The sequence below is a fragment of the Pyrenophora tritici-repentis genome, chromosome 5 (genome assembly GCF_003171515.1).
Source record: "Pyrenophora tritici-repentis strain M4 chromosome 5, whole genome shotgun sequence".
NCBI lineage: Eukaryota > Fungi > Ascomycota > Dothideomycetes > Pleosporales > Pleosporaceae > Pyrenophora > Pyrenophora tritici-repentis.
In genome coordinates, this window is record NC_089394.1 from 2,311,344 (window position 1) to 2,326,375 (window position 15,032).

The following is a 15,032-nucleotide window of genomic DNA, read 5'->3' on the forward strand; positions in this document are numbered from 1 at the left end:
GGCGAACGGATTTGCCCTTGGGATGCGCACACACCGTTTCTTGGTCATATGGGAAAGGCCATGTGTGTTGTGTGTGTGCGCGCATGCGGTGTGCGTATGTGTGCACGGTACTGGCAGCAAAAGGTCCCACAGACCACGATTTTACCAACACAGACCAAGAGAGAGAGGGACCGAGTTTACGACGAGCAAGCAAAGTTGGAATCTATTACAGTTTATGGATACGATGATGAGAGAGTCTGGATTCTGACAAGGTTGTTGGATGTAATATAACCAAAAGGAAGGTTTGTTTCTCGGGGCTTTCCGCTATTGCGCAAGATCATTACACAATACACCGCATAGTAGCCCAACTAGCTTGAGATCTGGTCAGGTCATCAGAACACATACACTGGTGCAAAGTGTCGTCGTCGTCATCAGTAGCATCAGCGATGAGGTTTACTAGCATCAGTACAAGTGACATGTAGGTACATATCCGACACGACGTCATCCCCCATGGGAAGGCCTCGTCGTGATCAACCTCGCATAATGCGGAGAGCGCCTATCCGACAGCACTAGGCAGATAGATCCGCGCAGCATCGCCCATCGGACTTCCCGAAGCCCAGCACCCCCAAAGATACAAGGGCGAACGGGACCAATCATAAGATTGCCGCATTAAGAGCGAGGGGGGTGCGTGTGTGCGTGATGCGTGACGTGAAATTGATGCGAGAGGGTGGGTGATGGGCAGCAAGCAAGCAAAGCAGCTAAAGCGTGCTCGGGTAAGCTGTACTAGGGGGGAAACGGGGGAGGCGCGGACAAAGTGGTGCTTGATTTGCTTTACGCACTGGTCGTGCTGACGGTCAGGGGTGTATGCAATCTTTTTGCCCACTTTTTTTCCCACGAATTATGCCGTGTAGCGACTAGAGGGAATCATGACGAGGCTGATCGATTTGTTCTGGCAGGTTAGGCTCGTACCGGTACGTATCGCTGATCTCAGCCTCGTCCATCTGACTGTTAAAAGCAGGTATATTAATCGCAGCGATGAGAGATCGGCTAGTGGGGTGACAGAAGAAGAACCGAAGACCTTTGGTCGTGATAGACGTTGGAAGTGGGCCGGTTATGTCGTCATAGCTTCCCTTGACGGTTTTTCGGACCCCTCCAAAGCCCGTGTGCGGCCAAAAAAAAAGACAGTTCCATCTCAGCACTATTCGGTCTAGTGTCGGGATCGGATAGCTTGCGCTGGCCCCAGTGTGCTGTGTGTCATGTTGTCAGCCGTAAGGTAATCAGCGCAGCAAGTAAGCCTCGCCAGCTCCAGAACCAAGAGACAAAATAAAAATGGAGGAGTCATGCCAAACCGACATTGCGATGTACAGTTACATAGCGTTGCATTGGGGTCCGCTAACCCCTCCCCACCCCATTCCTTCGGCTGCAGGTAGACGTCGAGTGTTCGGCGAAGTGGACACGAATTACCGGTACTCAAGCGCGGCAGTGACATGGCCGTTACTGGTTCGGACATTCTCCGGTATGTAGTGTATGCCATGATGCAGGCAGAGGGGCAGGAGAAGAATAAACAAAGAAAGCCATGGTGTGTCAGCGATGATTGATGCTCGCAGACGGCTGCGCTGAGCTTACCAGTCTTAGACAGTGCTGCGTATAAAACACACCCATGCTCGTGATCCAAGAGAAAGCGTGCATAAAACTGGCATCAACAAAGAATTCGCCATTTGTTGAATGGCCATGGTTTGTTGGAGATCAGGTTTCGATAATGTCCACGTCAACACATCACCCATCTTGGGAGTAGGCATGCTCCCGACAGCCAGGTCGGCTTCAACGTGGATCTGCTGACGTTTTCCACGTTGTAAAAGGACCGCGATATCTTTCTGGCCTTGTACTTGCGCCTACCCTTACCTCACGCCGGCAATCTACTGCGCATGTCCTTCGGCGATATGCGATGCACTGCACCACACCCAATACTCTATTGCAGCAGTAGCTTCGGGGGATACTGTAGCATCTGCATACATGAAGCGCAAGGTACTAGACGTATACTGCACTTTCTGCATCACTTGGTTGCAAGCCCCGACATCTCAAACCCCCTACAGCATGTGACGACTTGGTGCAGCGTGCTTGCACGCGGGAGGGTTCCCGAATGCGAAGTATGCGCGTCTGCCGAACCCCCCCTTCGAGATCTGACCCAGACTGACAAGTTCGTCCGTGATTATCGTCCCTCGTGCGGCATAGAGGAAGGGGCTCGATCTGCCCGTAGCCCCGGGTCTCACGTGTGTTAAGGATTAAGAGCCGAAGTTAAGTTAAGACGGAGATCATGGGTGGGTGATTGACGTGTCGTGGGCCTAGGGGCTAATCCTTCGATTGCATCCTTCAGGTCATGAACATCGTCGATGGCATCTCAATCTGTGACCCGTGGTGTGTGTGCTACAGTGGCTGCCTCCAGATGAACGTTGCGGAAAAAACAACGACAACGGCCCCTTCTCTCATAGGCCAGGGTGTCCGTTATGGAGACAGGCCCGTTGTTTGCGCGCATAGATAGCCGCACACTCGCGAGCTTGGTCTTTCGTTCATTATGCACCTGTGTATCGACCGCTATATGAACAAAACTCTCTTTTAAAAACCCCTGGGGCTATAATTGCGGATCATTGAGGCATTGATCGGCGACGATCACGACCACTTTAATCCTTCTAAAGGATGATATTTCCTCGCGAATGCCCAGTGGTGGAAATCAGTGTGCGAAATCCATGCCATATGCGGGCCTCGTACCACTTCGGGAAAGTAAGCCAGGCGACTCCGCCTGGAAGCACTGTGCCACTGAACAGGTAACGACTCGAACACGACCCTCCGCTCAACTGCCTTGGATAAGGAAAACAGGGAGGGTTGCTGGATTGAAGATACACGGTTGCTGAGATCTGAATCTTGCAGTAAACCGAAAGTGGTGAGAAAGTCCGAGAGCTTGAAGCAGCAGATCTCCTGGTGTGGCCGGTGGCGTTTGGATGGTGCCCGCAAAACGGATGCTAACGTCCTGTCACGCAACGTTCGCGAATAGAGTGGCAGAGCTTCAGCCACGCGGAGCGTACGCTAACGATTCCTGCGGTGACAGGGGACTGAGGCAAGCGGACGCAGACGCTGGTGGGTCAGGCCGAGATGCCTCGCCAGCGCTTGTAAAAAAAAAAAAGAACCCCGGATGTGTCCAGTCAAGTTCAGCGGATACCCCATTTCCACAATTATTTTCCACTATCGACTATCGGCGGCATCTGATACGCATATCGTCCGTATCTGGCACCTTGAAGGCGCCGGGCCAGGCTTTCAGGTTACGATCTCCACATGCATTGTTTGATGAGGATGTGCTTTTGGAAGCTTGAGGTGGTAAGCGGCTTCAATGTCTTGCAGAAGTGGATCTCTAAGTTTGCGAACAAGTGAAACAGGAGCAGTCGATAGGCCGTCTTTGCGTCTCGAATCAGTTTTTGACTCTTGACGAATGTATCGTTCCGGTAGGGACCGGTGGCAAACGAACGTGGGAAGTCGTACCGAGCGACCTGCTTGGGACCTCTAATCGGCGGCGATTAACACTGTACGAGAGCTGCCAGAAGGATCGAAGATGATTTACCCCTCCCCGTTACCCGGCAAAGACGGCATTGGTGGGCAGTCCCTCGATCCGGCTGATCTGAGACTTGGCCGCATCGTATCCTGGGGAATCTCATGGTCAGCCGAGCGCATCTCCTTCGTGTTGGTGGGCAACTTAACATTGATCTACGTGGCCCCTTGTTGTGGCGTAATGGATCCGGAAAACATGCTGAAAACGATGGGGGAGGGAACAGGGGGTCTGACGCGGGTCAGGACGGTTCGTTTTCGCCGCTGACCTCTTTGGTCCTTTCCTGCCCCATTCGGGCCGTGTGGAGGGCTATTGTTGCTGCTTCATCGAAACCCCTGCATTATGAGAAGAGGAGTCTCTTCGAACGGTATTGGATGGAAGCGTGGAGGACGTATGCCTGCTTTCCCGAAACGCTTGTCGCCGATTATTCGTGACGCCATGTAATGAGAAGTCAATTGTTTGACATATCGCCAGTGTTGCACGAGTCCGCAAAGAATTGCTCCCAAGCGCAACGCCGCACGGAGTGTGACACGCCCGCTCGCAGCCAAGCCCTTGTTATGATGGGGATGGAGAAGTCCCAAGAAAATTGGATGCCGGACGTGGGGAGGCGATATTGCAAGACAATTTCGGTTGAACAAGGAATGCTGAAGAAACAATACGAGATTCACCATCACTTGTCAACTAAGGCAAGCCAATGGGGATAACGTAGTGGTGTACTGAATCACATGAGGCAAGAAAAACGCTCAATGGCTCTTCTAGCGCCGCGATCGATCTCAGAGCAGACCATGTGTTCTCCAACGCGTCCTTGTACCGGGTATGGCTGGTTTGCGTGTGGAGTAGTTCCAATCCTTTGGCGCCTCACTTTGAGTTCATTTCCTTCTCGAAAGTGCACGTGTAAGCGCGGTGGGAAGGTTAGGATTCAGTGTGCCAGACAGTCGAACTACCGGTGCTACTCTACAAATGCGGTTATCAGTTTTGAGGTGGATGCACATCAGGAGCCTTTGAGGTGGGTAAAGTTGTGCAGGATAATTCGCTCCAGCTGCGCACTGAAGCCGCTACTTTCTTAGCCCGAGACGGGTATTGGACGAATATTGTAATGTTGCGAGTAAGTAACCAGGGCCTCGATCGTTGTGCTTATGAGGGTGCTGGAATTGCCGGCAGTTAAGTCCGTTACTTCCAGGATGATCAGCCTGCCGGGTGGTGTTGGCCAGGATGCCAGGGAGCGAAGCGGCGTAAAAGTCCATGTTGGCTCCCTGGGAAATGATACGATGTCAACAAAGTGCCGTAGACGGCGACTGTAGTCTTCGGCGCCAAGATGATGGAGAGACATGTCAGTCTTGGGCCGGTCTAGCTTGAGCGTTTTAGCCGGAGAGACCCTGAGTAACGTCATTGATGAATGATGGGGCCGACGAACATACCGTACAAGGACGGCATTGCAAGAAGTGCTTGGCAAGCAGTAGCAGGTTTTGCTTATAGGAAACTATTGTCAGTATCCTTTGATTCGTTTTGAAGCTCGACGGGTGTCAAAAGTTGGCAGCAAAAGGTCCCAAGACGCGGCAAAGCCTCGGACAAAACTTTGGTGGAGATGCCGTTGTCATGCCGATTCGTGGTGATGAAACACCGAGATGATCGCTGGGATGGGCCACCAGGGAGGCTCTCAGTAACCAAGTTCCCGTTGATGAGGGATCGTGATGCGGCCCAGGTAACGGTACCCCTGCCAGTCCCGCGCACCCTGAGACCGGACGCAGAAGGCCTGGTTGGTGCTCTTCCGGAAGATCATGCAGGCTGCCCAGTGCTGACGCCTCCACTGCGACGGGCTGGTGAGCATGGTGAAGGAGTTATGACGTGAGTGTTGGGGGCGCGCAACATGTCACGACGTGTGCAACAAAGTACTGTACTGTACGAATGGCAGTTCTAGCGCGTCCAGTCGGCGCCATGTAGGCAAGGCGCGCGAGTGCGAGCAAGATTCCAGCATGGCGGTATGTGATGCGCGAGTCGCCCGACGGCCGTCCAGGTCCGAGCGACATGGTAGGTAAATTTTCCATCAACAGCAATCCCTGGTGTTCCTGTCTGTGCGGGTTTTCAGCACACTTAGGATGGCCATGTTTGGTCATATATCGAAAGCAAGCGCGCTGTTGTACACACGGTAGCCCTGCACAGCAAGATGGTTCTATTGTTCTAGCGGAGGGCCAGCCACGCGGTCAAGTTGCACGAGGATAGTGATAGGGAGACGTGGTGCGACGGTGCCGCACGCACAGCTTGCACCGCTTGCGCAGGCTTTTAGGGGTGGGGAGAGGCATAGGTACAGTAGATATTGCACCGGGAGCTGGGCTTGAGGCTGGGAACTAAACATCCGGCTTTGGGTGCGTGATCTGCAAGGCTTCGCCTACGTCGGTCTCTGATGGAACACTGCGGTGCCAGGTCAGTCGCGTGGTGTGCTTCTCGAAGACGATTGAGCGTGGTTGTGCGGCGGGAGGTCGGTTAGAGTAATGATTAGATGGTGACAGCCAACGTGGCCCCCGGGATTAGCTGCATGCGCTTGTTGCTGATCGACCCGCCTCTTTCTCAAAGATCCTCCACAGACGAACGAGGCCAAGCCATGGGATAACGCCGCCATCCCGCCCTGGCGGCGCCGCAGAGACGTCGCGTACCAGGGTCGGAGACGGTCGCTGCAAACTGGCAGCATCCGTCGAGCCGCTGTTCAAGACTTCCCGCGCTTGCCCTCTGTGCTGAAACCGACGTGACGTTTTGGTACGCGGCCTAGTCATTTAGCTGAAGGAGGCTGCAAAGATGCGGTGAGCCGCACCTCTTGCGGCGTGCTGGAACATGTTCGGAAACGATGCCAGGTGGAGGGCAGCCGCCTGCCCAGGCTATGCCCGCCACACAGCCCGCTGGGGAAATAAGTCGCGAGACTGTCACTCAACCCAAGTGCGTGTGTGTGCGTGCAACTGCGACTACAGTACCACCGCGACTGCGATACCGGTACGGTAGAGACGGGGGAGTATTGCCAGCAAATCATCCCGCAACTCCACGCTTCGCTTCGCGGCCGACAAAGGCCCTGTAACGCTCGACAGACTTTTAACAATTGCTGCCGACTGAATGGTCGTGCGATAGTACATGGCTGGCGCACATGCAGCCTATTCACCGCCACTAGACAGCTTTCGCATCGCATCGCGAGGCGCTTGGCTCGCTTCCGAAGCGACCTAAGTAAGTTGGGTGGGACTGCTCGCTATAGGTACGTTAGCATGAGGAAATGTCCCGAGTGTCTTTTTGAATCTGTGTGGGCACGACACCATGGCTCCAGAGGGTGGACCACGACAAAAGCGCCCAAGGACCCAAAGACGCAGAAGAGACTGGTCGCTGGGAAGCAAGATTCATGTCGCGTCTGGTTCGTCTCATGTTCGACTCGACTGCTCCGGCATTGCAGTGCAGTGCAGGCAGCGTCTTCGGTTCCCAAGCCTCGCCCCCTGCGTAATCCTTCGACCAGAGCCTGTTCCGTATTGTTGTCTCGACGTCTGAATAGAGCCAAGTGTGCAGCACCCTCGGACGAAAGCCACCGATCGGGGCCGTAAGGGTCGTGCAGAGGAGGACCCTTGACTCCCAAACATGCTCCAGTTGCCCTCCAGGCCGCCACTGGCAGCCATGTATGTATCAGCAGTCGGAGCCGCAGCTTGCCAGCTTCGCACGCTCCCCAAGGTGCTTGAGTCGTGGGCTCGCGGCAGCAGCGTGAGCACTTTCGGTGAGGGTTGATCCGGTGGGTTGGGAGAACTTCGGCCCTCATTCACTTTGATCGACCCCAGCACGGCGCGCAGCTTGCTTGCTTCCGAACAGGCCCACGAGGATTCTCCTCAGGATTCTCCTGGAACGGTCGATCTGCATGCACGACGGCCTGTCGTTGGATCTCGACCGGGGCCCCTGTCCGAGGCTGTCCCAAAAGCGCTCCTGCGCCGGCGCAGCGTCGATGTCGCGGCCTGGGAAGCGTGGGCGGATCGCTCGGCCAAGGCATTACTACGGGTCGTGCGCATCGTCACTCTAAACCACCTCCGTCTGTCATCTGCATTGCCGTTGCAAGGGACAGAGCGCCGTGCTAGGCTCGAGTGGGACGTGGGCTTTTGACAACGGTCCGCCGCCTCATCGCCCGCTCAAACGCAATTTGGACAGGGAACGACAGGTCCACCGAAGACGCTACGGTGCGAACGGGCTTCGTGCTGAATCTCGCCAATCCACTGGACATCGTACTTGAATGCTGCAGGCCCGAATTCCTGGCACTACATCTGCTCGTACCCGTCGTCTGGCTATTCTCCATCCCGTCGTCATTCACTCATCCCTTCACCCTCGACTATCTTTCTCTGTTACGCAGCCACTGTCGTGACCTGTGACCAGCACACACCCACATCCACACTACATACTTTCTCCATGGCAATGCATCTCGCCAGTATGGTACACGGCAGCGTAAGGGAGCGCGACGCTTTCCAGCACACACAACACCCAGCCTACTACCAACAACCACAGTCTCGATACCCCATGTCGGGTGTTGCTGCCTCCTCCTATCCGGTACAGGCCCCATCACCGTCACACCAACAACAACAGCAGCAGCAGCAGCAGCAGCAGCAACTGCACCAGTACCGTCAGCAGCAACAAACAACACAACAGCGTCCTCAGTCGCCGCCTTCGCCCCCGGCCGAGGAGAAGAAGCCTTCACTGCCCTCAATTTCGAGCTTGCTTGAGTTCGCCGGCAACGAGAAGCCTGCTTCCGAAACTGGTAAGACCTCACGGTTGCACTTTCCCTCAAGTACATCGCTAATCACCATCGCAGCTTCCCATAGTCCTCAATCACAACATCGCCAGTCTGCATCGCCGCAATTACGGCAAGCACAGCAGGGAGGGTCAACCGCCATGCAGCAGCCAGCGCAACCCCAGACAAGCCGGCAAGAGCAGTTCACTTCCTACGCGCCCGCCTCGGCCCCAAACAGCACTAGGATGACACTGCCCCCAACACCACCAATGCACCCCGACATGGCGCACGACGGTAACCAGTCGCCTTCAGCTGCTTCTAGTCACTCGGCCACCTCTACGCCTTACTTCATCGGTGGCTCTCTCAACAACATGGAGCCCCACCAACAGCGACAGTCGTTTTCCTCCATGCCTCCTCTGAAGCGGGACTCACTACAGTCTCACTCCATGTCGCCTTACAGCAACTCCGTGTACGGCCAGTCACCTTACCAGTCGTCACCGGGCGCCATCTCTTCAGCCTCGTTCTACTCACCAGAGCAACACTCTTACAACAGCCCTGCTGCCTATGCGCAGCGCCCATTGCCTTCAAACTTCCAGCCCCACACAATGCCTCTGCCTGTACCTGTGCCCAGCCCTGCTGCCAACGGCTCAAACCCATGGCAACACCACCACTACATTAGCACTTCGAGCCAGTCGCAGTTCCCTCAGTCGCAAGACCGCTACATCTGCTCCACTTGCAACAAGGCCTTCTCGCGGCCAAGCAGCCTTCGCATCCACAGTCACAGCCACACTGGCGAGAAGCCCTACAAGTGCCCGCAGCCTGGCTGTGGCAAAGCCTTCAGTGTCCGCAGCAACATGAAGCGCCACGAGCGAGGTTGCCACGCAGCCTCAAGCACCACACTTTCGACCTAAAGGCCTAAAATTCATTTTAATCGTCCATCGTAATCGGCCTGACAAGCCTAGATCTACCTTTGAGTAGTCTTTTCCCCGACATACTTTGCTCTGTCGAATCTTGCCAACGATACCATCTGCACGACTTTTGCATCGGCGTTCCGGATATAACTTTATTTTTAAGCATTTTCTGGAGTTCATTTCGTCACATCAACGATATCCTACATCGCCATGGGTCGCGATGATGTACCCTTATTTCCGTTTTGGACAGAATATCCGTCTCGCTTTCTTCGAGCACGGCATTAATTCGACAAGTCCCTTGCACTTGTTTGTACTATAGTAGGCAACCTGCATGAGCCTGCAAGGCTCCGACATATGTCAAACCTACCAAATCAATATTATCACAAGATTCAAAAAACATCTTCATGCTGCCAGTGATTGATCATGTCGAAGGGTTATGCATGGGAGCGATGTTTAGCATTGAATGTCAGTCCCTCCAAACGTAGTGGAAACTGCAAACGTCAGGGCCGCATTGGGCCTTGATCGCTGCGGACTGACGCGCATACGTGGTCGGCGATGGATTACCCATGTCGAATCTCTCGGTTTTGTGAGTTTACGAGATGCAAAAGGCCGTCATCGTTTGGTCTGCAACACTTTGAAGCTGCTTGCCCACGCATCTACCACCCCACGTCGGCCGATCAAAGATGCACATAAGCGCAGTCTCCTGGCTTATACAAAGCCATGTTATTGATTTTGTGGAGGCATGAAGATCCCAAGGGAGTCACAGGTCCATCTCCCGTACCCGATGACAGGTTGGCCAACGCATAATGCAGGATGCTATGATCAGGCGCGGATCTCAGGCGGACAACGCAAGCCATGTCCGCACTGCTCTAAAACACAGCCTTGTTGACAGTTGACGTTTGTCATGGTCGACACTGTACCCGCTGAAAGCCGTATTTCGTCCATGCCGCGCAGTAGACTGGCAGACGGAAACCAGTCCCAAGACTCACCCCCGCTCCAGAACAAGGCACAAAAGCTCATCCCGGCCACCAATACGACAAGACTAGTAAAAGTCATGTCAGTGGATTGAAACACTCTTGGCCCTATAATACAGAAGTAATATTATCAACAGCCGTCACGAATGCCCCCTTTGACCCCCTAGCTGACAGCAACTACAAAAGCATAATCTCGACGGGTATACGGCTTTAGTTTGTCAGGTTTGTTACTCCACATCCCGATGTGATGAAGCTGCACGGGCAAGACCGCACGCAAACGCATGAGCATCGGGCGACGATCGTCACTTAACTATTCTCCGCACCCCTGGGGCGCTCATCTTACCGTGTTCCCAAGCCAGGCCTTCGAACGATAGTGTCGGGTTTCCAATAAGTCTGAAACGGGCGTTGCGCGGCCATGGCAATAGCAGCGGCTTTGTAGTCCAAATTCATCGAAAAATCTCCACACATGGTCCGACGTCACGTTAGAGTAGGCTCAGTTGGTCTTGGTTCACGGGCTCCCGTCAAAAGCAACCAAGTATTAACATATTCTAGACCCTTGCTGCTCCTTTCCCTCTCGGATAAGATGGGCTTTTGAATCCTTTTGAACGGACGTGGTACGGCACACTGAGCCCAAATGTGATTTCCCCACAGAAGGGCAAAAAGCAACTTGTTCGCATAGTACACTCGATTTGAACAAGCAATTTTGGTCCTGGCGGCATAAAGAGCTGAAAGAGAGAGCATACGCTACCCGTTCAGTGGGTGTTATACTTTAGGCGAGGTCTCAGCCGCCGTTGATGGCAGCAAAAAAGCAAAGTGTGTGAGGCAGGTGAAGGTGGCTCCCTTGATTCGAGCGCGCACCCAAGTTCCTGCCAATCGGGTCCATGGTGCCTGTGGATCACAAAGGGTGCTCTCAAGCCCTTGGATCGTGCTCGCGCGAGATCTGCGCATCATCAGTTCTGGCTCTGGGACTTTTCCCAGTTTTGCGGATGCGTTTCAGCTTGTCGTCCCTCAATCTCCGTCTCGCTTACAGAGCGATGGCGCACCGAGAGGGGGAGATGGTGATGATACGCGCAATACGAACGGCTGGCACAGCTGCGCCCTTCACCAGCCACAAGGAGCCATGGCGCTGCGGGACAGGACCGGCGTTGGCCATGTGCTGTTATGCTGTCACCTTGCAGCCGTCGCTCCCGGCAACCAGTTTCTCGATGCATGTGGTCGAGAGCGATGCGTAGAGGACATGGTACCATTGTGCTGCACGTGAGATGCAAGTCGAATATTGAAGGCAGAAGGTACCGAAGGAGAGGGCCCTTGGCAAGGCCACCCGCCCAATCATGACGATACGCATCTACGATCTCTGGCCTCGGAACCGACCCGCGATTGTCGTGGTTAGTGATTAGCGGGAAGGTGCGCATGCGCTCGAAATAACTGCAGCTGCCAGCGTCGTCATCGCCTGCTATCCAGCTATCCCATAGTGCCAAGCATTTCTCCCCCTAGCAGCCCAATCAGGCCGCCCCAGTGTCATTTGTTTGCTGTCGTGCGCAATATGTACTAGTAGAGGTAGGCATGCTGGCCTCTCAATCTGTTTGCAAGATTACCATCTTTGGGCGACTTCGCTGCGAAATTGTTGCTGGCTACCGCCCTAAGCGTAGTACTACTCTACGCATAGTCCCCCTCAATCAGCCAACACGCATCATCCCTGGACGCCAACCTTCCAGAAGGAGGTTTGCACGGAATTACCCATACCGCCGCGCGACCGCGACCGTTGCCCCTCATTTTCCCCATGACTTATCATGTCCAAGTAAGGCAGGGACCATGGCCTCGCATCTCACCCGTGGCCAGGTTATCCTTCCCTCTCAGCACGAGGGACCCCGACACGAGGAATGTGACAAGAGAGAAAACAGTCATGGACAACAAATGATTTTCCTTCGAACCGGCGATCGACAAGAGCTGCAGGTATGTATAGCACCGCAGTACGATAACTGCCGACACGTGCTATCAACCGCGGTGCTATTGTGGAGAAGAGAAGATCGCTCTGGTACTGGCATGGTACTGGTCTGGTACTGGTAGCCGTTAGGCGGTAGTAGAGCGGTGAGTATCAACGCTTCGACCCTAAGCCCTTAGTTAGCGATCCAGAAACGGGCTATCTTCTATTACCTTGGAGCATGAAAACACATATTCGAGACTCCGCGAGACACGTCAATGTCGGAGAATATCCACCTCGTGCCGGCACGCTTCAAGAGTCAGACACCGTACCCGCGCTTGTGTGACAGCTGTGATCGACCATTTACGCCCTCGCGCGAACGCCCAAGCCCACCTTCTGTCCGTTCGCATCCTGGACAGCATACGAACCGCTTATCCTAGCGCGAGGCGGGCGAATGCTCCGAGTCTAAGACTTGATGGGGCCTGACCGTGCAGCCAGACATGGCATGAAGGGATCATCCCAGCACCGGAAGACGGACATCGCTTGACCCTGTCGAGATTATCGTATCGTCCGCCTAGCCATCTCACGTTTTGCTCTCCGAGAGGGGAAAACCGTTTGAGTCAAGATATGGAGATGCCTTTCTTAGGCCCGACTCGTGGAAAGTACCATTGCGCCATTCCCCGATACTTGGTCTCGCGTCGCGCGCCAAAACAGCGCCATGGTGTGACGTCGCCGAAGTCGTTGAAACAGCCTCACTAAACGGTCGCTTGCAACACCATCGCACTGCCTGGGGCAGAAGACGCGTTGTTATCGACAACAAAACAGGCTTCGGCGGAAGGGAAGAAGCTCGACTATCGAGCGGGAACTAACATGGCGCAAATCGCCCAACTGTTTTGTCAAGGGAACTTCGTCGCGACCTTGCCTACTCCAGCTGCTGGCATAATGCTTGTTTGCCTCAGGCAGCCATGACTAGAAATTGGAGCCGCTGGGCCCGTTCCCTTCCTCACCGTCATCTTTGTGCACGAGGCCGTTCATACAACGGGGATACACCACGTCGTGACCCTGCGCGCGTGATACGGCGCGTTTTCACATTAATTGTAGGCATTACGAGCCGGGACCTCCTAGCCGGCTTTCCTTCTATAACTCAGTCTTGACCATTGCTTTGGTTTCGCAAAACACGGGGCGGGTCCCTTGTTCACCAAGCTGTCACAGAACCCCAGAGGACTTGACCGCAATCCTACGACCAGGAAACACCCAGTTGCGCGCATGTCCTAGGTGCGGAGAGTGCTCCAAGCCGGATCATGAGTTGGGCAACAACGAGGCGGACGGTGAGCATGGTGGGTTTTCATAGCGACGAGGCGGTCAGCGACCGTGGTAGTTTGGACAGCAAATGTCCATGCTGCCCATGGCGACTCAGCATGACTCCATCGCAAGACTGCCGCGTTCCGTTCCTTCCTTCCATCTCCGCAAAGTCAAATTGTTCCCGATTGTCAGTTCATCGTCCACGACTCCTTGACCAGCGTCATCTTCTCTGCCCCACACACAGGGAACCGCAACCCGAGAATTCAAAACAACCAAGGCAGAAACACCCGCATCCCATGGGCACCTCCGAGGACGCGTAATGAAGTTTGGAAGGACGGGCAGAGTGAGACCTAACAGTCTCATCTGTTTGATCTCATCCATGAAAGAAAAAAGCAATACCAGTACCAAGTGAAAATGCCGCTGCCTAAGCCCCATCATCCCCTAGCAAGCTTGTACTAATGATGCCTAATCCGTCAGTTTTTTCCTTAGTTCGCATTCACATTTCTAGGAATGCTTTCACTATAGTGTACGTATGCCCCTTGTCCTAGATCCAATTGCCCGGTTATGAAAAAACCCTCAACGGGCCGACGTTTACAACGACAACGGAAAAACCGGTGTAGCAGTAAAGAGTGAGAAAATAGTCACCTAAACGTTTTGCCGCGTTACTATTTCCGTGTCTGCCAATCCGCTACCCGGGGTCCTGGCTGTTTCAGTTTCTAGTCCCGTCATCTACTTTTCTTGCCAATTTCTTACCCTCCTCCGCCTCTCCTATACCCGCAGCCTCCGTGATATAGGTGCTGACAGGCCCTTTATTGATTTTTTTTTTAACTTTTTGCCGGTCGGCAGGCCGTGACGACTTTAGACTTGGTGTTGTTTGAGAAAACGAGCGGGGGACTAGGGGTGTCAGCCTCCCCGAGCCCAAAAAATCCCTCCTTGGCTACCCTGAAAGCGGCGAGGCGGATGTGGAGGCGAAGGAAAGTGAGGGAGAAGACTTGGGCTTGGCGACGCTTCCGTATCCCAAGGACATGTCACTCTGAGGATGTCGTTATCGGCGATGGTGAGGCTCTCTGTCAGCGACCGCCCGTATCGCGGAAACAAAGAAAAGAGTAAAGTCCATGTTTGGATATTTGTTCTGACCTTCGTATCGAGGGGAGCGGCGTGGAACAACTTTAGCGCGCGCTTACAGTAGAAAATCATATCGAACGGCGGGCGAGCGATCGTACCGTAGTCGCTAGCTGTCAGTCAGTCAGCCAACGCACGTCTTATTCGTATGGCGGGAGATGTACAGATGACAGCGGAGCCATTGTCTGAGCTCTTTGTTGGATGATCAATCATACCGAAGACACTCGGTGGTGGTGTTGGTCTTTGTCAGCTCCTCTTCGGTGTTCTCCGTATTCAATCGGAGATTGGATGGTAAGATGGGGTGGTTGTAGCGTTACTGTAAGCATTCTGGAGTAACCCGAAGCTTACATTTCTTACAAACATCTTGGTATGAAAAGTTGGGAAATTAACTTGGCGATGATTATGCTTGCCACGTGTAGAGTTACTGTAAGCATCGGGAGCAATCTGAAGCTTTCAAGATGAGGTAGTAAGATGTGGTTGTAGCGTTACTGTA

The 15,032-nt window shown here is 54.0% G+C and overlaps 2 protein-coding genes across 2 annotated transcripts; one reads left to right on the plus strand and one right to left on the minus strand.

Annotated features, from left to right (window-relative positions):
- Window positions 1-5,231: 5,231 nt before the first annotated feature.
- Window positions 5,232-5,402, minus strand: PtrM4_108690 (uncharacterized protein; the record flags this gene model as incomplete). The annotated part of the gene is made up of 1 exon (XM_066107806.1): window positions 5,232-5,402. One exon carries the CDS (start codon window positions 5,400-5,402, stop codon window positions 5,232-5,234), a length of 171 nt encoding a protein of 56 aa, XP_065962255.1.
- Window positions 5,403-8,470: 3,068 nt separating this feature from the next.
- Window positions 8,471-9,220, plus strand: PtrM4_108700 (Zn-finger protein; the record flags this gene model as incomplete). The annotated part of the gene is made up of 1 exon (XM_001935886.2): window positions 8,471-9,220. One exon carries the CDS (start codon window positions 8,471-8,473, stop codon window positions 9,218-9,220), a length of 750 nt encoding a protein of 249 aa, XP_001935921.2.
- Window positions 9,221-15,032: the final 5,812 nt, after the last annotated feature.